Source organism: Strix aluco, chromosome 14, assembly GCF_031877795.1.
Source record: "Strix aluco isolate bStrAlu1 chromosome 14, bStrAlu1.hap1, whole genome shotgun sequence".
NCBI lineage: Eukaryota > Metazoa > Chordata > Aves > Strigiformes > Strigidae > Strix > Strix aluco.
Genome location: NC_133944.1, coordinates 11968362 through 11994932, shown reverse-complemented (window position 1 = coordinate 11994932; position 26571 = coordinate 11968362). Strand labels below are relative to the sequence as shown.

Genomic DNA, 26571 nt, shown 5'->3' with positions numbered 1-26571 from the left:
TGCTCTCTTTCACCTTAGCTCAGGTTTGCTGCTATTTTTGGCAGCAAACAGCAGATGCAAATACCCATCCTTCAGCAAGCTCTCAGTGAGAGCTTCCACCCCCACGCTTTGTGTCACCTTTTCATTGTGTCAATATGTGGAGAAAGGATAAAATCCAAACACAGCATGGCATCCCTCAAACTGATAACGGATGAGAAATCCGGAAAATCTCCAAGCTGGTGTGCAATGTTACAGTGCAGTGTCTCTGCAGACCTGCGCTGCATGGGGCTGATAGGGTGATCTCGGAGTGCTGCTGTGGTTTTCACGCTGGCGAGGGGGTGAGAGCTGACAGCGTGCCTGGCTTTCTGTACCTGCTCAGCTGCTTTTGTGTGATGGGCAGACCTGCTGGCAGGCTGGGAAGGGTGGGGAAATGGGGAGATAAGCAGCAGCAGTGCTGTGGGAAGCAGTGTGATCAGGCCATGCTGTGATGGACTCCAGGAAAAGAGACAAGTCCCAGTGAGGTGTAATCGCAGAGGTAAAGTGGCAGCAGTCTGGCATGGCAGTGATAAAGTGCAGTCTAAATGCATAGACAGATAGTCTATGGTGTGTTTTTTAAATGCCTGTGCTTGGCATTGTCAAAGCCCTGAATCTCTCTGTGCTTCAGGTTTCCGCCTCATCCCTGGCTGCCCAGGTGATGGGCAGCGAGGGGCAACTGCAGTGGGGCTGTTACTCAAATCCGAATTGCTGCAGGGAGGAGATGTCTGTGGCACAGCATGGCTTAGAGTGATGCCCTCCTGTTATGGCAAGACTGCCAAAGCAGTCCTCCCCGTGTGCAAGTCTGTATTGAGCTGGAAATAGCCAGTACTTTTTTTTTATTTAAGGATAATGCTTTCTGGGTGCACCTACCTGAAGGAACAGGACAAGAAGGAACAGGCAACCTTCTGGACGGTCCTTTTATACAAACATTCACAGGATTTTTTTTGTTAAATTAAGTAGCTGTCATATATTAAAAAATCTAATGTCCTTCATGAATGAATATGTGATAAGGCAAAATTCTCTTCCAAACTCATTATGGATTTCCTATTATTTTGCTCTTGCAACATGCGCAAAAGCCATATCAGCAGAAGTGGAAGTGCTACGCCCCTTCCAATAACAAAATGTTCTTATGGAAACCTGCCATGAATGTGGTAAATGTGCCTGGGAAGTACCTTTGCTTCACTTGGCGTAGGATGTGTTTAAAAATAGATATAGTAGAGATGCTGAAAAGCTCCAAGAAAATGAGATGTCAGAAACTGCCTGATGAGAAGCAGAGTTTTCAGAAGGTCTCATGTTCCTTAGCAGAAGTTCTTAGGCCAGAAGGCTTAGCAGTAAGGCAGATACTTTGCCTACAAATAGGTATTTCAAAGCAAGCCTCAGTCAGCAGGAACTGGAAGGAATTCGGTAAGCAACTCTGGGGCAAGAAAGAAATTGGCTGTGCAGTTCAGGGAGACTGTCATTATTGTGCTCACCATGTCGGGGATAATTTGTTTCAGCTTTACTAGTGCTGGTGCTCCTGATACTCACTGCACTTATTTTTTTCTTCTAAGATGTGAAGAAATGGAAAAAATGAATTACTTCTTGTCAAACAGCCACTTTCTCTGCTCCTTCATGGTCTCTACTAGAATTTCTTGCTACAAAAGTATCTCTTTGAACCAAAAGGAAACTAATGTTTGAATTTCATATGTTCATGCCACAGACATATCTTACAAATAAAATACAGAATAGGCTGTCTCAAGTCTCAAACTGTGTGTGTGTATATATCCTTGTTGGTAATAATACAGCCTTAACCCTGCCTGGGAGGTATGAGCCAGTTACTGGAAGTTGTATCCCAACAAATCAGTACTGAGTAATCACAGTAAACAGCACCTCATCTAAAAATGCTAAATGAGCTTCCCCTGTGGGAGATGTTCTCATCCCCTAATCAAGGCTAAGGAAGTACTGATGCATTCACACAGCACAATTGCTTGGGCAAGGTAGATCCATACTCATGTTGTGGTGCCGTGCGCTCCAAGCCCACTGCAGATGCTGAATGCGTTGCGCTAGCCACAGAAGCGGAGGATGGAAAGCGATGGAGCCATGTGAAATGGGGCACGTGAACTGTGCCAAGGCGTGGAGAGCAGGATGATGAGCCTGAGTTTGTCTGCCAGCCCAAGCCTGCTTCCTTGGCATGTGAAAATGTTTCTGCTAATAATAATAGTTAAAGCTACTCACTTGCTCAGGCCTCTCATATTTCTAACCTTAAACAAGTATCAGTTTTCTGCAGGACAGAAGCTGTCTTCAACCCAGTACTGTATTGTGTAGCACTGATGAGCCTTGAACAGACATCCTTCAAAAATACTGACCTCTGGAACAAAATCCTTTCTGCTCTAGTCAGTCGAGAGTTTGTAAAAGAGATATTTGAAAGCCTTGAACTTGACAAATTCTGGGAATTTAGTTATTTATTTGCTTATTCACAATAACAATGGTCTGTGATGGAGGTGAGGAGAAAGACAGAGTTCACAGCTACGTCTACTTGATGTTAAAGAAAAGCATTTTTGCTCTTAACTTAGGGAAACTGGCCCATAAAATTGCTCAGGAGCTGCTCGTTGCTGTGAAAAGATGACCCCGGCAGGACTGCCAGTCAGTGAGACCTGCTGATCTGCTCCCACACTGCTAGTTGCACACATTTGCTGAGATCCTGGGATGCTCTCAGCCACGCAGTGCTGCTGGATGTATTACTTGACTAGAGAGGTGAAAAGACATAGCCATTTCTTCCCTTTTTTTTCTTTTCTCAATGCCCCCCTGCATTTTTCTAGGATGTGGAAATCACTATCAATACTGTCCAAAAAAAAAAAAAAAAAAAAAAATAATCATGACACTGGATAAGACCTTAGAAGTGATATATTTCAGGCTATTTTACTTGCCTTCTGTGTTTTGTAATTATTTTTTTTTTAAGGCTTCATGGTTCAGATTTTGACAATTTTCTAAAACAACTCATGAGGGTTAGGAACATAATTTTTAAACAGAAGTTGAGGTTCTCATGGAATAATATCACTTCAAGAGTTATTGTGAAGGGGGAAAAAAAGGCAACAGACACTTAGATATGACAAAACATCGTGCTGTATATGGGAAAGAGTGCATATTGCATCAGCTGACTATGGTGAGACTATAGGATGCAGATAATAAACGAAAAAAGGTTCTCTGTTATAGGAATTTATGCTTTTTACATTTTTTTAATACTGAACAAATCTTCTCCCAGCTGCACTTCGTACGCCATGCTGTAACCTGCTGCTGGGGAGTTTCATCCAAGACTGGAGCTCAGCCTGTCCTCTGTGAGCCACACTCACAGCCCGAACAGCCGGGGCAGCTGGAGACCAGGCAGACTCAAAACAGCTATTATAACATGGCAGTGAACTGGGTGTGAAGCAAGTTCAGACTCTCCCATCAGCCATGCTCTCTGTCTCCACTGACTTAGTGGCAGTGGGTCCCACACCAACATTTTGCTGAACAGAATGCCAAACCCCCCACCCTTTCCAGTTTCCAGTCCTTTATCTAATTACATTTGGGTCCTTTTGTGTTTGTAATTTTGACACCAAGACCTGGCCCTGGGACGGGTGTCCCAGACCAGTTGCTCACACATGCAACATACGGTTTTGCTCGTAGGTCAGCGCCTCGTGTAGAGCTAAACCATTCAGGAATCATGTACTGACCTGAAAATTAGGGCATGGGGCTTTACTGAAAAATCCAGTGTTTTCAGGTCACCTCTGGCTTTTGAACTATGAGAGTGCGTTTGGGGTCAGGTTTTGATGTTTTTCAATATAACCATGGGAGTTGAAACTCATCTTTTAAACAAAAGCTGAATTCTTATTAAAACACTTCAAGAACTGCACTTTGAAGGAAAACACTGAATATCACTGTGCTTGTGAGAAAATAAAGGGACCTGGTAATACTCTGCGTATTCACTTAGCATGCAAAGTCCTTAGGGCATCTTTTATTTAGCTGCAGCACACAATCCATGCGGACTGTAAAAATAATGGATCTTGCAGCCTGCTGAAAGTATTTGACAGTTCTTTAGGAATGGCCTTACTGATTGTATTTAGGGAACAAATTTCTGATAAAACTATGCAATTTCCTGTGTGGTTAGGAAAGAAAAATATCACTCATGCCTTTCTACTGGTTGTGCATTTCTTTAAAGATCTGTTGTACATCTGAAATTCTGAATGGGTCTGTAATATGGACTAGAAATTTGTCTAAGCAGGTCTTTCCCCTACAAAGTGAAATATTGACAACAAAGAAATTCTGTGCTTTTTTTGCTGCTCTCATGTAAATCACTTTGACTAGTTGTTCAGTGAAGGATTACACCAGTCAACATTCCTGAAAAACTGTGTATGGTTTATGAGCATAAATCCTGCCAGACTCCTGCTTTCATCGAGTGCTGTTTATTGTCCTCAGGAGATGGCACTCCAAAGCTCAACGCGGGTCACGCAGCACTGGGTGGCCGCAGGTAATGATGCGGGGAGATGCGATGTTCAAAGGCAGCCTGTGGCAGGTAGCGCTGGCAGAGGGAAAGCCTGCATCACCTGGGTGTCCTGCTTCCTTCAGCACCATTAGGGAGGTGCATCCCATGTTTATTTGATCAGAGTAGGAATTAGTAAAACAGTAGTCAAACACAGTAGTCAGCATCATCAAGGAGTATATCCCCAACAGTATATTGGGTGTTTCATTGCTACAGTTGTAACAGATGGTCTGAATATGTGTCTGGGTATCTCGGCTATGAAGGGCAACTTCAGCATCATTTCTTGATGTCAATGTGGGGAACATAAGCCATTGCTTCTCACTTTTTTATGAAGCTGTAAGAAATGATATTTTAATTTGTTTTTTAAATGAAATGTTTGAGACCAGCCTGGTTTCAGTTACAGTTTTCTTTTGATATATTGGTATATTGTATCCTCAACAGCAGACACAGACAGTTTTCACTGATAGCTGTGAACAGAAGAATAATCAAATGGCTACCCATCCTCTCAGGACTCCCACATCTAAGTAGACATTGTTCAGGCCAACAGGATGACAGTCTGTGTCACTGCTTAAAATAGCTTTCTTATAAACAAATGCTGAAACTTTGCATCTTGACTTGGAGTTAATAAATAAATATATCGTATTTGAGTATGAAATATTGTAAAGATTCGAGGTCACTGTTTGACTAAACTTTTTATATTATTGTTAAAAGGAATCATGTTTTACAAATTGTTTAAATCCAAATTAAATATGAGGTGGATTATGTCAATAATAGTGATGATGTAACTCACTGTGGATATTTATTTATATATTTACTAGGCAGAAAACTGCTAAATTAAGCAGCCTCCAGTCCAGCTGTCTAATTGGTTCTCAGGAGTTAAGCACTCCTAATTGAGGACATTAGTGACCAGTTGTGATTGTCACTGCCTGTTTGTGAACTCAGGGCATGACACGCCTACAAAACCAGCCAAGAAGTAACATGCGTAGCTTGTAATTTTGGTGCTAACCAGAAATCTTGTGGCAGCACAGGCAGTCCCAATGGCTCTATTTATTTACAGTAAATAAACCTGTCACTCTCTGCCCTGGCTGACCTCGGGCTCTGCCCTGGCCCACGTGCCAGCAGGTCCGGCAGCGTGATGGCTGCTGTGCACCAAAGTTGTGCCATGGCACTTAACGGGATGGAGGGGCACAAAGTGCTGCTCAGCCTTTGCTCTGCTCCTCTCTAGCCTATTAACAGAAGTGTAGCATTTAATACAAGAGATTATAAGTGCCTCCCTCCAAATAATATACAAAGTGTAAATGAAGTTCTGAATCAACAAAGCACTCAGGCCTGAAAAATTACTAGGCTATAGGGACTGTGCTGAATTAAAATCAGCAAACACTCCAACTGTGTTTTCTTAACCTCTAGTCAAGCATGAATTTAGGCTAAGTAGCAGTGTTTTAGATATTTCATGTAGTGGTCTTGAATTTCTTTGCTTTTAAATAGCATTCAGAAAACTCTTAATGAAGAATGGATGAAGAATAAAAGAATCTATAGAGCTTGGCATTAAAATAATAGCCATTTAACTTCATAAGTGAGTAAAAAAGGTAACTACTGTAGCAGTGGAAAATGAATTATGGTTCCTCTGCTAATACACTTGCAAAAGAAAAACTGAAAAATGCCTATAAAAGTAACAGTGACAATTTAATGTCTACAGGGATTGGTATTTAACAAAATTAAATGATCTTAAAATCTGACTTCAGTTCAAATATTTATGTTAAAATTCCTAGCAAGTAAGAACATGACCAGTCATTATAAACTGCAATTCCAGCATTCCAAGTGGATTTTACTGGGTTAAGAATTTATAATCTGATTATGCTACACTCAACTTTAAAGATTTTAAAAATCAGGCTACTTAAAATACTGACAAAAGCGTTTTCTTTAACTTGTCATAGATTTATAAAGAAGATATTTGCCTTTTGAGCACTAAAATACAGGTGTAGTTCATAAAGACTTGAGGAACCAAGTTTTTCTAACAGTGAAGGCGTGAGTAGAACAGAATACTGAGTATAGAAAAGTAAATATGTCAGGCATACTTCAATAATAACAACTGATGCGGCCTTACAGAGGGCTAGATAATCTGTTTTAGTACTAGGGTTAGATTTTGCTATTGCATAAGGCACTACCGAGATTTGTCAATCATTTTAATATTTCTATATTAAAAATGTAATACCTATATATAAAAATGAGCTGCAGCATCCTCCAAAGGATGTTTGCAGTTTCTCATATTGCCTTTTACTGACTAGAATATTTAATAAGCCAGGCTCATTTTCCTGCAAAACTGTTTCACTTGAGAAAAACAAAACTCCTTTAGTGAATATAGAGCCCCAGAGAAACACGGTCGGTTTTCCCTTCCCTTCTCCCCGGCAAGCGGGGTGTAGGGGTGCGGGGGGCAGCCCCGCCCCTCCCGGCCGCCCCCTCCGCCCTGGCCTCCCCACCCGCCACGCCCCGGCTGGTCCTCGCTGGACCGAGCTCACAAATGGCAGCAAAAAGGTGAAATTAAGCAGTGCCATCCGTTGGGAAACCAGGGATTGATTGAAAGCGACTCTTATTGGGCTAACTTGGGGAGCTGCAGCGAGGACGGGATATCATTCTTAACCCGAATTTTGGGGAATATTATTGTGACTGTCACATTTCTGGCTTGCAGTTTTCCTCAGTGTTACTGTAATCATCCTGTTTTTAAGACGATTGCATGTATCCTTCCCTTGAGAGAAAAGAACCTCTCTTTTCTTGTCTTTGGTATTTCAAGAAAACGTTAAGAGTGATCTAATTGCAAAGAGCACTGATGAGCAGAACTAGCAAATGGATATTACTTGTACGTGCAGGCTGCATGGTGGTGATTTTGTGGTGTTAGGCAGCTGTGTTGCAATCAGATGAAAAACTCACAATCTAGAGAAGAGCAATCAAAGCAAATTGCAAATTGCTAACCTCAGTCTTCCTGGGACCTTTAATATATCCAGGGCCACTTGAAAAGTTCTTTAAAAGTAGTAAACCGCACATCTAGGTCTGGCTTAAGGTGTATAAACTGTGTAGTAACGACTGTTGGTTTGTAATCACTTTCCGCTAGCAGTGGAAAGCAGCCTTAGAGGAAAGCAGTACTTGCAAAAACCTGCAAGGTGTGTTTATGGGACTGCACTACTTTGCTGTTTAGCTGAAGCCTGCTGCTTGTCTTATGAGGCTGACCATGCTCAGACTGTAGCCCAGCCTCTGCCAACATACCCAGCAGCTTAAAACCAGAAAATGTGGTGGTTTAAAACTTCTACCTTTCTGAAAGGGGATGTTCTTTTACCTCCTCTTTGTAAACTTAGTGATAATTTATCACTTGCTTTTCTTCTACAGAAGGCAGCTAACCAAGAGAAGCTTCATCAAGAAAGCTTTTAAGCCTCTGTTTTGGTAACGTGATCATCACGAGATGATCTGCCACTTGAATAGCATTCAAAGGAAGTTACATTGGCAGGTGCTGACTGTACTTGTAGGAAGTGCACATCTGTACTGTAGAGACCTCACTGCAACAGATATGACGTGGGATATTATCAATGTAGTACTTAAGAGTTAAAATGAAAACGCTTGCTTAACCAAAAACAGCACTGGAAACTGATCCGATGCTACGGCTTGCAGGCATCATTCAAGATGTCTCCTGAGTATGCACATGGGCATACACTGGGTATGACAGATTAATTTACAAATCTGTGTTCAAAATTGCAGGGCCCAGTTGAGCACCTGGAAGGAGGGTGGTCCCTGTGCTGGAGACCAAACATTTAGATGATGTGGAGGACAGACCTACAGTAAGGTAGATAAATGGTGAGTAATAAATGGTGAGTAAATAATAAATAGATAAATGGTCACTTTATTATCTACAGTAAGGTAGATAAATGGTGAGGAGATGCTGGGCATCAGGCCTCTTTGGAGCATGTGAAATAATAAAGGAGAAGTCGGATGTCTGCTAGTGCATGGTTTTATTCTGTTTTATTTGAGTAATGCTGCTGCAATGTGTTTATATCAAAGGAGAAGTTAAAGCCTGTATGATAGCATTTTTGTTGTTGCTCTAAACTGAAAACTCCTCTTTTATTCTGCTAATCCTTTCACCGGCTGCAGGCTCTTTTCAGGCACACAGTCCACTGCTTTATTTCCTGCTCCTCTGTTCTGACTCTTGTACTTGGTCTGATTTCTCTACTTCCTTAACTTCTGACTTGTTCTCCTCTTCTCTTGCCAGTGTTGGGATATGTGGGCTGCATTTCATTACCACAGAGACCAAACCTCAGCCTCCCGTACCCTTCTCTATATGCTACAATGAATACCACAGATAAGGCAAAAATATTGGGAAAGGCCTTCTCCTAGGGACTAGGAGGCATTTTCCTTGGGATTTTCTCAAAGGAGTAACACTAAGTGAGCTCTAGCACACTGCCACACTGAAAGCAGCATATGTAGTGGTAGTAAGGCTGTGTGTCCAGGTGGGGATTACTACCAGTCACCTTTGCTGAGCTTCATATTGCACCTTCCTTTTCTGCTTTCTTCCCTGGCAGCAGGGACCTTGAGTAGGGTTTATGACAGGGCAGTGCTGCCAGGTGAAGATGAGGGGGTCCTACAGAGAGCTGTGGAGCAGTCCTTTTTGGTGGGTCCCACTGCATCGCCACTGACAGTGGCACAAGGGGCTGTGGGGAACAGGGGCTCAAACTACCCTCTCGACTGTGGGACTTCAGCACATAAAGGAGCTATTGTGACCCTTGAAGCCAAGCTCTCCTGTGGTGTTAGAAAGCTTTGATCCTTCCACTAATTTCCAAAGAGAAATTGAATGCCAAACCTACCTTGGTGCTGTAAGAGGGATGTAGATGAAACCCCTCTAATGTTCCTAAAAACCCTGGGTTGCCCTGGTAAGAAAGTGCAGCACTGCACACTGCTCTCTATAAATAGTGCAGCTTTATGCTGTATTAGCCCTAGTTATCTGTATGACATTTGTTTTCTGTGCTCTCTGGACCTCAGTATCCTGACTTGGAATTTTACCTGCAAACAGCAGAAAAGTGTCGTTAAATCCCCTGATGTAGAAACGGGCAGTTCCTAATGCCTTGCCCTGCATGCATGCTGGAGGAGGTAGGGGTCTTCTCTAGGGCTCTGTGTGACTTATTACTACCATATAAATCCTGAAAAGCAACTGATAGTGGAGCAAGGTCCCCCCCACAGTGGCTTAAGAAGCAAATGCCAGCCCATGCAGCTGATTTAATGTTTGTCCCTTGGCTGAGAAATCCCACAAGTGACAGCTGCGCCTCTGGGATGGCTCTCATGGTGCCCACTGCACCTGCAATGGTTTTCAGTATTTATCAAGGAGAAAAGCAATTACAAAACACTGCTCTAAAGCTCCCCAACCTCGCTTTAATAACAGCCAAAGAGTTCAGCTGTGTTGGGGAATGCTGTGGGTCAGACAAGGACAGTATGACAGATACAGCTTTATGCCAGCCCAGACTCTTCAGTCCTACTCATTCCAGTGGCAGGGACACTTGCACCACCTCTGAAGCATAATTTGTTTCATGGAAAATGCTGTGGGTTTTTTTTCTTTTTTTGTTTTCTCCCCCTACCTCTATTCTTTTTGTGACTGAGCATGGTAAACAGATTACTTGAATAGTCTGGAAAGTTTATCAGCAACTGCTGTCCAGTCAGAAAGCCTCTTGTCCATTCCTGAAAGCTGTCAGTCCTCATGGAAGTATCATCGTTTGTCTAATTAGAAAGATGCAATAAAAGGGCAGTATGCAATTTCAAAAGTCACACAGTACACTAATACAAGCGCACAGAAGGATCTTTTCTGTTAGACGAATAGGCTCTAGCAGAAGAAACCAGCCTGGAAGCTGGCACCATCTCCCTGACCCCCACCCTACTTCCCAGCCTCTGCAGCATCTCCCTGCTTACCTTACACAGCATCATGCTGCAGCTTTTTGCTGGGAAAAATGTTCCTCCTTGAGAATTAAAAACTTTGCATGCATTGGAGCCCTTTCAACCCTCAGCTGTGGCCACCAGAACCCACACATGAGCTGTGTTTGCCCCAGGGCTCCGCAGCAGCAAAGGGACATGAAGGGACTACAGGGCAGCATTACAGGAATGAGCAGGTCTGGAGAAAAGACACAGCTTGAACCGATTTGCTCAACTGTCAATAAGGCAAAACTTAATTCCCATTCTCATCCCTGGTTTTCTCTCAAATTATTGAGCTTTTACACCTCCTGCTCTGACCCACAAAGATGAGCCCTGCAAAAGTGTGCTCAAACTCAGGCCAATTGGTCAATTTTTTGGCTGTGCTTATGTAGCTTCTTCAAACCTGTGACAACATTGTAACCTTGGATCCATTAAGAAAAGCATCTCTAAACTAGACATCACTTGATCCTTAATCTCTGAACGGGTATCATGGGAATTTAAGCATGTTAAACTTTATGGTAAAGCTAAGTCTTCAATATTGTCCTGAACGGTAAAGGAGTTAAATGCTGACAGTGCCTTCCTGAATTGAAATTCCGGGCCATACTTATTTAAAACAAAGCAATATGAAACTATAAGCTCTACTGCCACTGACTGGGATCCTACACAAACCTTACTTTGGATGTAGACGTAAACAAGACATGAGCTCTTTAGCAAAGTTTGCTGCTCTTGCAGGTTTCACAGCTCCTTGATCGGAAATCATTCAGGCTCTCAAGTTTACATTCTGATTGTAAATCTGTGTGTTAGCAAATTCTGGTGTAGTTTGTTTTACCTGTATCAGCATGGTGTCATTACATCTCTACATGGCTCTGTGTCTTTTTTAGCAAGAATACAAAGATATGCTTATGGTTCGCTATGGTCAAAAAACTGAGGTGGAATTTAAAAGCAAAAAAGGATATTTATGCTTTCTGGGGTGTGCACAACTATTGCACAATGATATTTGATTTAAAGCTCACATCTGATTTTAAGTGCACTTTAATAACTATCTCAACCTGAGTTTAAATGAGATTTACAAATATTTACCAGCTTAGTATACACTTCTACAGGCATCACTTACAATGCTGTGTTGCTATTCTCATGGATTTAGAAATTGATGCTGACCTATATCTTGACTTTATTTATTTTAAAATACTTTATCTTTTTAAAGAATACATTTAGATAATTTTACCAACAAGAACTAGAAACGTCTTTATTTCCAAAAGAAATGGCAGGTTTTCTTGAAACTCTTAAATATCTATGATCTGGGAATTTAAGGCAAATGCCAGACATGTTGTAATACAATCTCAAGATTTAGCAATATTACTATATAATTTTCTTTTGTGTATATGAACCCTGTATTAGCAAATACCACAACTACTTCTTGAAATTAAGTATCTTTGGAATTAGCAGACTTCATGTTGTTCACTGATGTCTTGATATATCAGGTTTGTCTAAGCAGTTGACCAGTTGTATAAAAATTTAATCCAAAAAATGTCACTCCTTCCTCTCAGATGGAAAAACTTGTTTATGGAGTATCTTGAGTACACAGAAACATGGAGTTAAATTAGCTAATCCTGCAAAATACAGATTAACGCAGACCTGAACATCCCTGCCATCACAATGTATAGGGCTCTAACGATACACTCTTTATTCCACTCCTGCCACAGATTGGAGATGTTTGATTTGTCTTGGTTTTCTTCTTTCTCAGTTACCTGAAACAATAGACTTCTGCTTCAAGTAGGTTCTTTATAAATGTCACTTTACAGAAGTTTTGTCATTGGTTTGAGGGTTTTTCAGTTCTGGTGCTTTTGAGCAGCTAAATCTCAGCTGAGAAGTCCTCAGACTATCTCAGAAGGCCACAAAGGGAAAGGTAGATTTCAAATGGTGTTTTAAGGGAGGTCTTGTGAGTTGCTGGCTGGAATTGAATTTACTCCTCTTGGCCTCTGTGTGCCATTTTTCCTGTCTCTGAAATTGAGAGGACAATCCCCACCCTCTGCAAGGGGCAGCTGGGCTGCCCGAGAAGCTTCTGTGCCTTGACCACGTTTGGTCAATGACAAGTGTTTTTGTTATTAGATTTGTATTAAAAGGAGCATGTGAGACAGGTGCCTATAACTTTAAATAATGAGAACAGATTACACTTGTCCCCATCACTCTCTACTGCGCTGTACAGCCTGAACACAGTACAGTCCACTCACACTCAACTTCCCTGCGGTACGACTGCCAGCCTCACTGTGTTATGTGGGTAATAACAGACTAATGTGCTTCATACCTAGCTGCTTTAATGTAATTTAGGGCCTGATCCTATGAGGCAGTGAAGTCCTCTGCTCCTGTTGACTTCAGTAGGAAGTGGGACCTGTTAAGAAAAGGATCTTTAATGTTCTGTTGGGAGCCCAAGCGTGCGAAGGGGAGCTATTCCTTCTGTACGCACTTGTAATATGTACAGGATTTGGGTACCTTTTGTAATAGTCCGCTTAAATCTTAATGCGTTGCTAGGGAACTGACCGTGTCCACAACCAACAAACATGTAGACCTTGTGTCCTACTGGTCTCTGGCAGAGTTTACTGTAAGAAATGGCTTTATTGCAACAAGATCTACTAGCAGTAGTTTGTCAGCTTTTTTTAATTACAAATATTTTAATTCTATCATACAAATAGAAATCCCTTCCAAGCTGAAGGCTAGGCATGTGAGGATACCACCCAGAATCAAATACTTCTTTCCCTTATTCTTTAAAATATTGATTCAGCTATTTTTTAATTTACTTGAGTCTAAGTACAGTGTTTGGAAGCTTAACAAGCTTGGAAACTTTCTGCTCTCTTGTACTAACTAATGCTATTACTATTTTCAAGACACTTATAAAAAGAGCCGATTATTTATGTTTCCAAAGTGTATGGCTTTTCAAGTTTTCAGACTGCATTTAAGAGTATCAGAAACAATGAAACTTTTGTCTTTATGGAGTCCTAGATGCTGTTTCTGAAATGGTTTCATCTCCTTTTCATGGACATCAAAATTGTTTGCATTGTTTTAAATTAGTGATAAAACAAGGCTTGAAACCCCAACTACCAAAGATGTAAGTCTGCCATCAAAACACAACAAAATCTGGGCAGAGAAAAAAAGTCACAGGGAAATGAAAATGAAATATAGTCTGAGATGACCTCCCTAAAAAGCAAACACTGTTCTATTAAGCTCTCAGGAGAGCTGCTAAAGAATTTTAAAATAATCCAGAGAAGGAACTCAACCCCTCATTTTCATTCTTCTCAGTCCATTCCTTGCAACTCCCTAAGAAAAACTGATCCCTTGGGTGTTTTGTACAAAAGTATGATTTTTTATGATATAAAAGCACACAGCTTAAAGCTGTAAGTTCTCAAATTCCTTGGCAGTCTTCATCTTCAGGTTTATGGAGAACCACACATTGATCCTTTCCAAGGCATGGGTTGGCAGGCAAGGAACACTCTTCTGGATTCATCAACTTTCCTCATGGGGCCTGAGCAGGAGCGACCTCACAGCACAATATGGGACCATTAAAAACCCATAATATATGACAACTGCTAATAGTTTTTTCTCCTTGCATCATTGTGGTTGCTCAATGTAACAGCAAAAAGATGGAAGACACTTAGGAACTACAAGAGACCAGCCAACTAATGATGCTTTTTCTTGTCAGACCTGTAGCTTATTGTCATGCACATGTATTCAAGTGCACTGACCTTTTTGCAAAACTGATTAAGTTATAGAGAAAGTGTTTCAGCATTCAGAGCTCAACTTCTGTCCTCTCGTGTCTGAATACATCTCTATACTTAGCAACTTGTTCTAGCCTGACTGCTCATCCCTGTGTGATTAGCTGACCCAGAGTTAATGTAGCACAATTAACTCATCTGTGAGTTGTCCAGTGCCACAGGTGAACTAGAGGGTTTATGATGGGCAGCCTTGTGACATTCACTGTCATAGATCATACAATATTGTGGATTTTAGTTCTCTGTGTATTCAATAGAATGAGATTTTTCCTTAACTCGATTTTTCCTGGCTTTTGTGACTCTAAATAAGGTCCTTATATTGTTCAAACATAATTTTCATGGTATATTATATTAAGATGTTTGGCCTGATCTAGATTATGTGGCTTCATGTAACTGATGAAAGAGCTATTGTTTTTCACAGCAGAAAAACTGCCACCCATCCAGATCACTGACCTATTTTTTGGAGTCAAAAGTAACCTTTCTGAAATCTTACTAATTTTTAATGCAATGTTTTACGCTATTGATATTGATGTATTGCCCCGTGTTTGAAGTGTGATTACAACAGTATTTAAGGATCAGATAAAAAATTTCAACTTAATTTTCAGATGCAGAAAGATTTTATTTTTCCATAAGTTTTGGTACTATTCTAAAGAAAGCATTAAATGAATTGGATCAATTCAGCCATGGGGGTTATTCCATTACTCAATGATACAAAAATTCCTCAGGCTTAAATATCACCATATATTCCTCTCCCCCTTTCCTTCTCTGAGATCCAGTAGAATTTGTGTCTATTGTCTGAAAGAGATGATGAACCATATCCAGGATCAAGAATTTAACTGACTCACCCTAACAGTAGATTGGGCCGTTCATTACCCTGAAATCAGAAAAACAGAATCTACAAGTTCCTGAAGATGGGAACAATTTGTAGACAGCGACTCCTCTAATCTTGCTTTTCAGTCCTGATTTGCAGAGGCCAGCGCCAGAACAACATATCAGGAGAATAAACTAATACTGCATAAAGAGATTTTGTGGAGGCTGGCATGTGAAGAAATGTATTTACCATTATATATGGCTTTCCCCTTCAGCAGAACAGGGCTTGCATATTGTCTATGCTTTCTCACTACACAGAGAGGGATACAGGCACATTTAAAAAGGAATTAGGATGCTGAGATGCTCAGTCCGTGCTGGATTGCTGGCTCCCTGCTCTTCGCCATGGAACATCTGCTAAAGAACTCTTTGGGAGATTTCTGGTTTTTTTCAGGACCAGGAGAAAAAACAACACTGTTAAGATGTTTTATATTTGGGGCACTTCGGTACTGACAAATGCCTTCTCATTTTATCATGCTGCAATCAAGATGACAAAAAAGTGTGGCAGCTAGTAGAAACTCCCCCCACAGCCCAACAAAAAAACGGGGTCTTGAAAGGAAAAGTTTGGCACACAAAAAGCTCCAAACACAAAAAAGCTAAACCTCTACCAAACCATTTCTGCTTGTTGTGAGCCTGCCAAAGCAGAACAGACTTTCTCAACAGAAAAGGCTACATTATGCTAGAAGGAAATGAGCTGCAAGGCACAGGAAAAGGGAACGCGAGTAGAGATTTATGGCACTACTAAAAGCAGACACTGTACTGCCAGATCAGGAGTAAGACACTACCAAAGGATGCTACCTTTGTTTTTTCATCTATCAAGGAAGGAGGAGAGTTTCTGCTGCACGCTACCTAAACTACTGATGCCCGCTGCAGAAAGCCCATTGCTTCAGCCTTCTGATCACAGACATTATGTCCCAATCAGAATTTTCTACTTTTTTAGAAGGTAAGAAGGAAAAAAAAAAACCAACTAGCAAAACCCACCCAAACTAAAACCACCCAAACCAAGACCAGGAGTCAATGAATACCTGAAAGTTAATAACCTGGAAACAGAATTGTGTTACAAATGTTGCAAGTTTTCCTCAAGTATCACTGACTTACAAAACAACTTCAATTTGTAGTTTATAAAAGATCTTCATTATGCCCTACTGCTGTTCCTGAAGATCATATGGGAACGGTTTGTTCATGTTGACATTTTTTACTCTGGTGGTGGGGTTTTTTTGCTGCTGTTTTGGCTTTTGCTCTCTGTATTGTACATGAAGGACTTCACGTGCTAAATTCTCCTGGATACAGACTGCAGCAGAAAGGCATATCTGTGAACAAACAAAACCGTTTTCTATGTCCAGAAAGACTCAATTAAGAAAAATATAAAGTTAAGGCTTTTTTCTTTTTCTTTCTTTCTTTTTTTTTTTTTTTTTTCCTGCCAGGAATTTCTAATTAGAGCTCTTTTTTGCCTCCTTCTGTACATTCAGCCTCGGAGGTAAGCTGCTAGCCCAGAGAAGCTGCAGGATCTCCCTGGATTTTTACCAAGCTTAATTTGAACTTTGCCATGGTTTTTACTTGCAAGTGAAACTGCAGCTTGTTTTCAGCTCCCTAAACTCAGGTGAAAGGCTACCCCAAATAATTCTGATGGATAACTGTATGTTGGAGCAGCCTTGAAGAACGTGAGAACACACTATCACCCCTAAAACATATCATGCCACAAATGTAACTTGTATGATGCATTTCAGATGGGCATCCCTAGGTTTCTTTGTTTCAAAATTTAGGTCTGATCTTTCTCAGTAGTATGCACCTCTCTTTCATACTGGGTGTTATGGACACCTATCATCTTTAATGTACCTATGGAACCTGGATATGTAATTTTCAGTAGTTTTGAATCTGAGCCTAAGCCTCTGGACTGTATGGAAAAAACCCTTCACAAGTGACTCTAAAGTGTCTTTGTGGTTTCTCACTAGTAAGGAAGATGTGCCATTTATCTTGAAAAAAAACCTGACCACTGCCTTTATTTAACCATAATTTGCATTTATAAGAGGACAAGATGTTGAATTACATTTCCTTACAGTCCAGAGCTAGATCCTGAACTATTGCCCTGAAATCAGTCATGTATGTGTAAATCCTTGTGTGTTATGTCAGCAAGTGCCATGTGAAACTGAATGCTCAAAATATTAGTTAGTAAGGTGTGTAACAGAGATAAGGAAGGCTCTTTCTTTTTAGAAACACTTTTTTTTTTCAGAGAGAGAAAACCACTGAAGTAATCTGTATTACTCTCACAAGTCAGCGAACAAAAGTGTGTCCTGAAACTTAAGCTATCTATAAAAATGAAATGATCTCACACAGATTCAGAAAGGGAGAAGATTCTTGCTGCAATACCACTGTTTTCTGTGATGCCACGTAGGATCACAGAAATCGGGAGAAATCACCTAGAGATGTGGGTGCTTTTCTTCTTTCTCATACATCTTTCTGCTGCAGTCCTGTAACTTGGGTGCTACTCCACTAAAGTCTGCTGGGCCTGACTAGGAATGATCTAATAATTTGATATGTTACTTGATAAAGAGATAGATCTGATGAGTGCCAGTTGATTCAATGACCAATAACCAGTCTCCTTAAGCAATGGTGGCATATGAAACATGATTGGAGAGGATTCATCAAGCACCTGGCATTTCCTATCCATTTCCACTTAAGTTCTTGTATGTTATGAAAAAGATGAGTATGAAGGCTATTCTCATTTCCATCTGTTCTCCTTCCCTGGTGTTAAGCTAGCAGCTTGACGAATCCTGTACTAGGTTTCTGCCTATAAAGACTGTCTGTGGGATTCAGGGCATGTTAGAACGGCAAGAGACATAGTGGCAAGGACAGAGCAAATTGACATGCAGGAAGCCTAGTAAATACTTTTCTGTTAATGGTAAGGAGGAAAAATCACATCCAGTGCAATTATACCTCTGAACTCGGTGTTATCTCAGAGCACTGCCCTTGGAAGTGATATTTATGCAAATGAAAACTTCCCTGTAGATGCAGTTGTTAGTAAATAAGTACAATTCCAGGCAGATATAATGACAACAAAAGAAACTTATTTGGTCATTCCCTTGGTGGATTATCATGATATGGACAGTAGTTTGCACTACATACCAGGACAACCCTTACATGAGGAAGCATCTCCAAGTAAGGGGGCTTTTCAGCTTGTATGCATTCTGCTAAGACCATCCATAAGGTACCTGACTGACATCAGCTATGGAAGGAAGCGAGTGTGTGCTGTTTTCTGGGTGATGTGGACAGATAAATTCCAGAAAGCTACATCCAGAAATAGCAACAACTGAACGTATTGCTCACTGGCCAGCTGAACAGTTTTGATAGTATCACTGGACTTGAATTGGGAACCAGTTTATAAGTGATCTTATACCAAGCTTGTGTGTGAGTAGAATAAGCACTGCAAGCATTTTTTAAGCAACGCCAAGTCAGCTGATGCAGATAACTTGACCGCCTGTGCTCAGCAAAATAAGGAGATGTATTTAGTTTCAGCTGACATTTTATTATGGATCATTTGTAGGTCTTCTAATGGGTCTTATATAGCCTGACATAAAATCATTCACGTGTATAGAACAGACTTCACCATAATGTGAGTATGACCCTATGGCTACTTTCATGAAGTTTTACAAGCCACATAAACAAATGTTTTAAGAGATGTTTATCTGTTTGTTTTATATAAAGCTACTCAACCTGTATTAAACAAACATCTCCTGTTAAATGTCTTATACATACAATTTGTGTATACAGTTAAATGTATATTTGTAATGTAAGAATTTGTTATTCGAATCAAAAGAACCAGGCTGGTATCAGATGTTAATCAGGCTGCTGTTTCTAAATCTTGTACTTTTTTAAAGAACAGTGGAATGTGGTAGAAACTACACAGGGCCAACTCATGGAGCTTCTGTCATTGAAGGCACTGAGTAAGTTTCTCTGTGCTCATAGAAAAGATACACAAGCATTAATCTTAATTACACAGAGCTCTACAAATGAGATATAAAGCCAGCTATGTAGACAGTGCATAAAATAACTGTTGAATTAAATACAGCATAGATTTCTGTGTCTGCTAAATAAATACTAATTCAGGTTTCAAGCAATTATATAGAATCTGTAAATTATTATCTACTAGATAATAAAGGACATATGTTACTACCTTTTAAGCTGTATCACCTCATCTGAGTATTGGCAAGCTTAATTTGCAGTGTAATTGAGTACATTAGAAGATTATTAATAGCTGAAGCCCGTGAGAGATTTGTTTTCACTGTATGTAACCACATTTGAGAGAGTGTGGTTTGGGTACTCCTACAGCAAGTCTCAGGCACTTTCCAAAATTCTGTGGCAGAGATGAGTTGCCAGAAAGATTTGTTACAAGTACTAAACTCTGTGTTCACTTTTACAGTCATTAAGTATCAGTCTCTTTTTAGTATTAAAACAAAAAGTTTTTGTATTTAGTACCTACATTTACACTAGGATACTCCAAAGAGGTGTCTTCTGCCTAAACATGAAACAACCTTTAGAAACAGCTTTCTTCTCTAATTAGGCTTGTTTGTATGCAAATTAAAATATAAATAATGCAGTAATGAAGGATAGTCTTAGGTGTTGTGAGAAAGCTAGGCTCCTGGGAGAAATCAGGAGACCGTCCTATGGGGCAGATATAGGACAGACATATTATATTCCTAGTTTGATGTACTTTGTTCTGCTATTTTTCTGAATATTTTCTGTGAGATGAAGTGGTATTTCTTACAGCAAAGCCTTCCAAGCCTCCATAAAGAGAGGATGAAAATTTTGAAAGGATGAGTTTTGTGAGTGTATTAAGATAGCATAGTAATTTATTATGTTGACAAGTATCTCAGCTGTAAAAGTAGTAAGAAAATTGTCCTATAATTTAAAACATGGAAAGAAGATTGAAAAGGAACACCTGTTTTGCAGGGAATCAGCACCGGCTATGGGAGCTGCAGGGCAGCTGGCAGATGAGGGCTGGCTCTGCCCTACTGTAACAGTCACTGCTCCCCAAACCAGTACATGCCCGGTGTTCACTGGGCAGGCTGAGCTCTAACAGCCAGAAGCCTGTAATGTTTAAACTGAATGAAGTAATGTACTTGCATCTAGAGGTAGTTTTTATTTCCTCAGATGCAACTGTGAAATTTCATGGAGTCCTAAAGGACTACAAAATATTGAGAGACCTTATTGGAATACTCTCAAATATACCAGATAATGGTGCTCCCACCTCCAAGCCTTCTCTTTCACCTCATTTCATTGTGCTAGGAAGCACTCAGAAAACAATCTAATTTTTTTCCCCCCTCCAATTGCAAATCATATAACGCTTTATTTTAAACAAGCAGAATTAGTGTAGAAGGCAACCACAAGCTTATTAATCACATATTTATAGGCTCATATTTACAGTATTTTCCAAATACTCCCTGATGTTTCCTCTTCCTGTTACTAATTACTAGGAGATTATAATTCTCTATAACTACCCTGCAGCTGATTAGAATTGTAGAGCAGTCAGCTAAAACAGAACATTTGCTCTAATGCTGGCAGATCATAGCATCAAACTTCTATTTTATAATGCAAAAATATCCTCTTAAATTTTCTGTATCTACAGCACTTTTATACACTATTTGAATAAAGATAATCTACAAGAACATTTAAAGAATAGTTGAGAGCATAATCTTCTTCTAGATCCATGCAGAGCAAGGAGCGGTCTTTTTCAAAGGTGATTTCTTTTTTCTTGGTGTTCTCAAGCAATATGACTTTGCCACGGGACACATCAGAGTTTGATGTCTAAATCCTTGAAGAGAAAAGGGTTTCCCTCCCCCGCTCAGAAATGGGAAATTCATTATGATGGCTGACATAAGAGTCCTGGTCTGCCATCAGTTCAAAAGGCTATGACACTGACTGCACCCCTTTTTTCCCCCCACATTCAATCATTGGAAAGAAGTCTTCTCCCTACATTAAATTTTATCATACAGTAAATTTATGAGCTAACTGGTTGCCTAATACCAATTCAGATCAAGTAGTGTAGTTTTTTGCTGAAAGAGAACTCTTAAATAAGATTTCTCTTATTTAACTCCCCTAATGGCTTGCAAGCTGATCTGGTGTAATTTACAGTGTCCTCTGATTAAGAGCTGTCATGTTTTCTATAGTGACATCTACAAAGCTATACTATACTCTTACTGTATATCACTTTGTTACTGATGACTTTGTGATGCATGATGTAATTTCACACACCTGCACACAAACAACTCAAACCCAAAACCAGGATCCTAGAGTTGCTTTTCAAACTTCTTTTATCAAAATATGGGGGAATTTGCAGCAGAATTTTTAGGCTTTATTTGGCAATGCAGATAACCTTCTCTAATACTTAAACCACTTGACAGTACTAGACTTTACCATAAATGTCAATATTTTTCCCTACTCAGATGTCTTTGATTAGATGAGAGGCTGTTTCACAAGATTTATTTTGTACAAGAGTTATATATATGTATTCTGCTTGCAATGTGTTGCAAATGAGTCAGGTTGATGAAAGGTTGACTGGGAAAGGATCTGGGAGAGCAGGGGAGCAGTCTTGAGATACAATTATCTAATACCAGGACTAACAAATGACACAGATGCCATAAATCTTCCCTGTGACCAGCAGCAACTCATGTGATACCTAACCCTGGAAGTGCCTTACAGCACTGTGCCTCGTTGAATACTCACAAGTACCCCACTCTTACGCAAGGTCATTTGTGCTCCACTGAGATCCAGAAGCTAGTTTTTTCCCCTGAAATATGCCAAGGGATTCAATGTCAAGGTAGGTCTGTATACCTGGAACACATCCTCCCACAAACTGCAGTTATAGCTGCCCATTAGATTTTAGTTTTTCACTATGGGAACGGAATGAAATATTTTCCTTTTATATAATAGCCTCACCTGCAATGCAAGAGATCTTGTTCAATGGCATTAAAATGTCTTTTTTTTTTTGCAAGACCCAATCCACCTAAACAGGGCATAAAGGGATACAGGGCTAACAGCATAAAATTGCAGTAGGATAGTATGACAACCTATAGGAAGTATGCAGTGAAGTCCTCTTCCTCAAGCTTGGGGACATCGTTCACGCGGACACAACGGGGTGTCCCGACCAATCCTGCTACCGCACAGCGTATTCCCGCGGCTGCGGCGGCTCCCGTGGTGCCCGCTGCCATCTCGCCGTGCTGCCATGGCCCTTGCCCCAACGGGCGCTGCGAGTCTTTCCAACAGCTCCCGGTGGAGAAGGTAGGGGCTGGGTCTTCCCCCGGCGTGTTGAGGCTCACTGGGTTTGCACGGGCTCCTGTATTCGACTGGGAAACTGCTCCTTCCCCAGGCCTGCCCCCACTTCTCCAGCCCAAACGCCGCAGGGACGGAGCAAGCTGAGGGATGGTGCTGAGCACAGCCTTGCCCCGATTTCTCAGTTTTGTCTCTATTATGGGAGAAGCAGGCTCAGCCCCGCTGGCTGGCAGCTCTGACACACGAACCAGAACGTCTGTCGGGAAAGGCGCTGCCCGGCCGCGGCTCCGCCAGCCCGCAGCCGGTGCGGGAAGCGGGACTGAGCACCGCCCGGGCTGCCAGCCCCGCACACCCACCGCGGGGCCAGGGATAGCTGGTGGCTTTCGGAAAGCCCAAGCTGCCACCTTCATCTCTGAAAAACCCCGAGCTCAAATAAAAGCAGCAACTTTTGGTTTAGCCTTAGAAATAAGAGCCGCAGAAGCCTTAACAACTCGAAAGGCCATTGGGAAAACACTTTAGAAAATCTCACGGGTTTGCGGTCCGCTGAGCGCCTGGGGTAGAGGGGGCTTTTGCTCCTACTTTGTGGGTACCTCGGAAGGACCGTGCCTTACAGGCGACAACGAAACGCCGTCCCGACCGCCGCTCTCTCCCTCCGCCCAGCTCACCGCTGGCCGAGACGCGCTGTCACATGCAACATCGCCCGATAACCTTCCCGGTGCCGGCAGCGGGCGGGGAGCTGGCGCCGCGGTACACCTGCCCGCGGGTGCCGCGCCGGCCGGCCCCCAGCCCCCGCCCCGGCGCGGGGCTCAGCCGAGCGGGACGCGCTGCCGCCGCTGCCCCGCGGGGGGGGGGGGGGGGCACCGGGCGGCGGCGGTAGCGGCGCGGGCCCTTACCGATGATGATGGCACAGGCGCTGACCAGCCCGATCTCCTTCTTCAGCGCCACCCGCTCGGGGCCGCCGGGCGCGCCGCGCTGCTCCCCGCCGGCCATCGCTGCCCGCGCCGCTCTGCCCCGCTGCCGCCGCCGCGCGCATGCGCCGCCCCCGGCCGGGGGCGGGAGGGGGTGTCCGCGCGGGGGGCTGCGGCCGCCGCTCTGAGGCGAGGCAGCCGCGGGGACTGGCGGCGGTGCCCCCGGGGATGTGCGGGACGGGCGCCACAGCCACCCCGGAGCAACCTGCAAGCGGGTCCTCCGGAGGGCGGGGGGGAACAACCGCAGTAACGCCAAAGTCAGCACAGCTCGGTGAGCAACAGGCGTCGAGCGACCGGTTTGGCCATTTGGTCTGTCAGCGGCAGGGTCTGCCCCAGCGCCCGGGCAGCCTGCGTGCCCACAGGTTCTTCTGGATGGCTTTTATGACCAGCCAACCTAACTCCGTGTAGCGCTGTCTCCACATGAATCTTTTCAGTGGTGGTCCACCTACTCTTGGTGCTTTGTTAGTTGTGGTAGTGTTATAATTTAAAGGAAAAACCATTTTACTGCTTGTAATCAGTACTGACAGCGTGTGGCTAAGTTAAAATCAAGGTAATGCCCAAACGCTGACTGCCTGGTTTCTGCTTTTACTTCTCTTTTGTCTTCTCTCCTCCTTCCCACTTTGTTCCAAACCTGTCTGAAGGGAGTTAAACCCCCTCAGCTGGGCGTGCTCTGGCTCCTTTTGGACCTGTTGGTGCTGAGGGGCCTGCAGCTGTGGGCGTCCCCCCACCAGTCCTCCCAGCTGCCTTGCTGGGCAGGCAGCGAGCTGTTGGTCAGCTGCAGCTGGAGTCATCTGTTGGCAAGCTTAAGGAAATAAATATTTCCTTTCTTCACACAGGGGATGGAGCTTAAATGTTGGGGTACTTCATTGCAGCAAGAACATAGGAATACCAAGGTAAATATAAGGAAATAACGTCATGTAGTAATTCACAAATCTTTTGCTCTGTGAGCAAACTGCCTTCATAAGAGTGTCAATGGATGATGTCTCCTCTGCTCTCAGATGAAATCAGTAAAGTTAAATCATAGCTTGGGAACCTGGGGTCTTCCCTCAAGCTGTAACACCCAGGGGTTAATTGACAGAAATCCCTGATTCATTCCTTTTTTGTAAGTCAAGATGGACACCTTCCTGAGAGAGGTTCTGCATTCAGAGAGGATCCTCATGTGGGTGACCTATTCTGAAAGTGCATAGGTTAGAAAATTTTCATAAGAAGATGATACGTTATCTAGGAGGTGTGGGAAGGAGGCAGTATGTGTCAGTGGGGCAACCAACACAGTAATGGAAATTGGATGTGGTGGGGTGGTATCAATGGGAGAAGAAAGGTCTAGTTCTTTACCTCAGTGAAGGAAAGTCAGAAGTTTCTGTGGTGACATCAGTCTGATTTTGTTTGACTTTAGAATGAAAAGTATGACCTGAAAACTGGTGAATCGTTTGAGGAAATCAGTGGACTATTCTTACAAAGCTGATAATCGTAAGTGATTTTACTATATAAAGCTGCTTTATGCTGCTGTTGTTACAGAAAGGCTTATTGATTTTCAGAGGCTGAGACTTGTTTCCTAAATTGATCTATCACTCTGTGGAATTGTTGTTTCTAAATGAACTGCCTCACTAACTACTTCTAAAATGTCCTTTTATTGAATTACTATGTAGTTTTTATAAGGAAACATTTTACAAGAAGAATTACTTTCTGAACTATGTAAACAGTACTACTGTTCCCCTTTAAAAGACAGGGAAATGCAAAGACTAGAAATGAAGTTTCAGATGTTCAAAAGTAACCTAATGTTTTAGGTATTTCTTCTAGGTGGTTTAAATGATTGCTTCAGAGCTATGTTTTCCCCTGATAGCAACTCAAGTAATTTCTGGTGCCTCTGAAATTCTCTACATGCTAGTCTTACATGGACGTTATGATTTGCTCTGTAAAAGTTGTTGATCACAGTCTATTTATTTTGTAAAAGCTAAAAAACCAGATTGAACTTCATCAGAAAAGTACAAAAATCAAGAAATATGGAATGAATGGTGTTGCTAACTGTATTGCTGAGTTCTAAGAGCCCAATGAAGTTTAGGATCAGTTAACCTTTACAGAACAACCACAGAATCTGTTAAATGAATGATCACTTAGAAGGATAACACTGCACTTGGTTTCTTTTGCTGTGGTAGAAATGTTGGTTTGCTCTGAAATATGTGTGTAATCTTTGTGGTATTGTGTGGAAGATAAAAATCCCAGTCAGCCCTCTTATGCTGATTAGCGAGGAACAGTGCATGCTGACTGTGGGATGATGAAAACGATACTAGAATTCAATTAACTCTAATAATCTTCTTCAACTCAACTGTGCAGTAGTTGCAGGATTTTTTTTTTTTTTTTAAACATTCTGGCCAGTTTAGGGGGCTTTGCCAAGGAAAATGCTAAGTATTCATATGAGTGTGCACTCTGCGTGCTGATACAAATACTTTGTTCTGTAATTGTTCCTCCTTACCGAAATCCATGAGGCACAACTGGGTGACTTTACTGATATGTTTTCAAGTATTTTACTGGTAATAAGAAAGGAAAAACCTATCAGAAAAGCACCAGAAAACTCTCCTTAGGAGAGGTAGCCAACAAGCCATTAAAACTGAGAAAAGCAGGGGAATGTTAAGAGCATTGTGTCTTCCTATCCAGTTTCACATTGGGTGCATTTTGAACAAGGCTAAAAGAACAGAACTGGCACAGGAGAACCGTAGGGTGAAATCTCATTTTTGTCCCAAGAAAACCTTTTGCAGCAGAAACATTAATAAATGGGCATATCTGATGGTGGCTCAGCAAGGCCAGGATATTGTGTGTTACACCTTACAGTTTCAGCACCAGGTCCTGGTTTGTGAGTTTCATCCTTGAGGGCAGCGTCCATGCCCTTGCCTTGGTGTTGGGCTGGTCCCAGTCGGAACAGGCAGCCTTTGTGGCTGGGCAGTGTGTGCTCTCGTGGCAGCTGTGCTTCCGTGGGCCATGAGAGAGGCCTCTGATAGGGGAGACCCAACCCCCTGGCTGCCCACCCAAGTAGGGATTTTACAAATGCCCGTTTGAAGGGACCTGTGCCCTTGCCCTGGGAGATGAAGATAAAGATGCACATCTTTTTCTCTAGATGCACAGCATTATTTTGGTAGGTGCTTATTTGTGGTATCTCTGCCACAATGTACTTCCTAGTGCAGGCAATAAGCTTGTAAGCAGTTTAGCCTAGTTACCCCACAGGTAGTGTGGGTGATAGGGTGGGCAAACTGGGTGCAGCTGT

General features: G+C 42.1%; 1 protein-coding gene across 1 annotated transcript in view; it reads right to left on the bottom strand.

Annotated features, from left to right (window-relative positions):
- The window catches only part of SLC7A10 (solute carrier family 7 member 10), a 44766-nt gene extending 21386 nt beyond the window's left edge, over positions 1-23380 (bottom strand). The window contains 2 exon segments of the mRNA XM_074839922.1: positions 23241-23337; positions 23339-23380. Coding sequence (XP_074696023.1) covers positions 23241-23337; positions 23339-23380 — 139 coding nt within the window.
- Positions 23381-26571: the final 3191 nt, after the last annotated feature.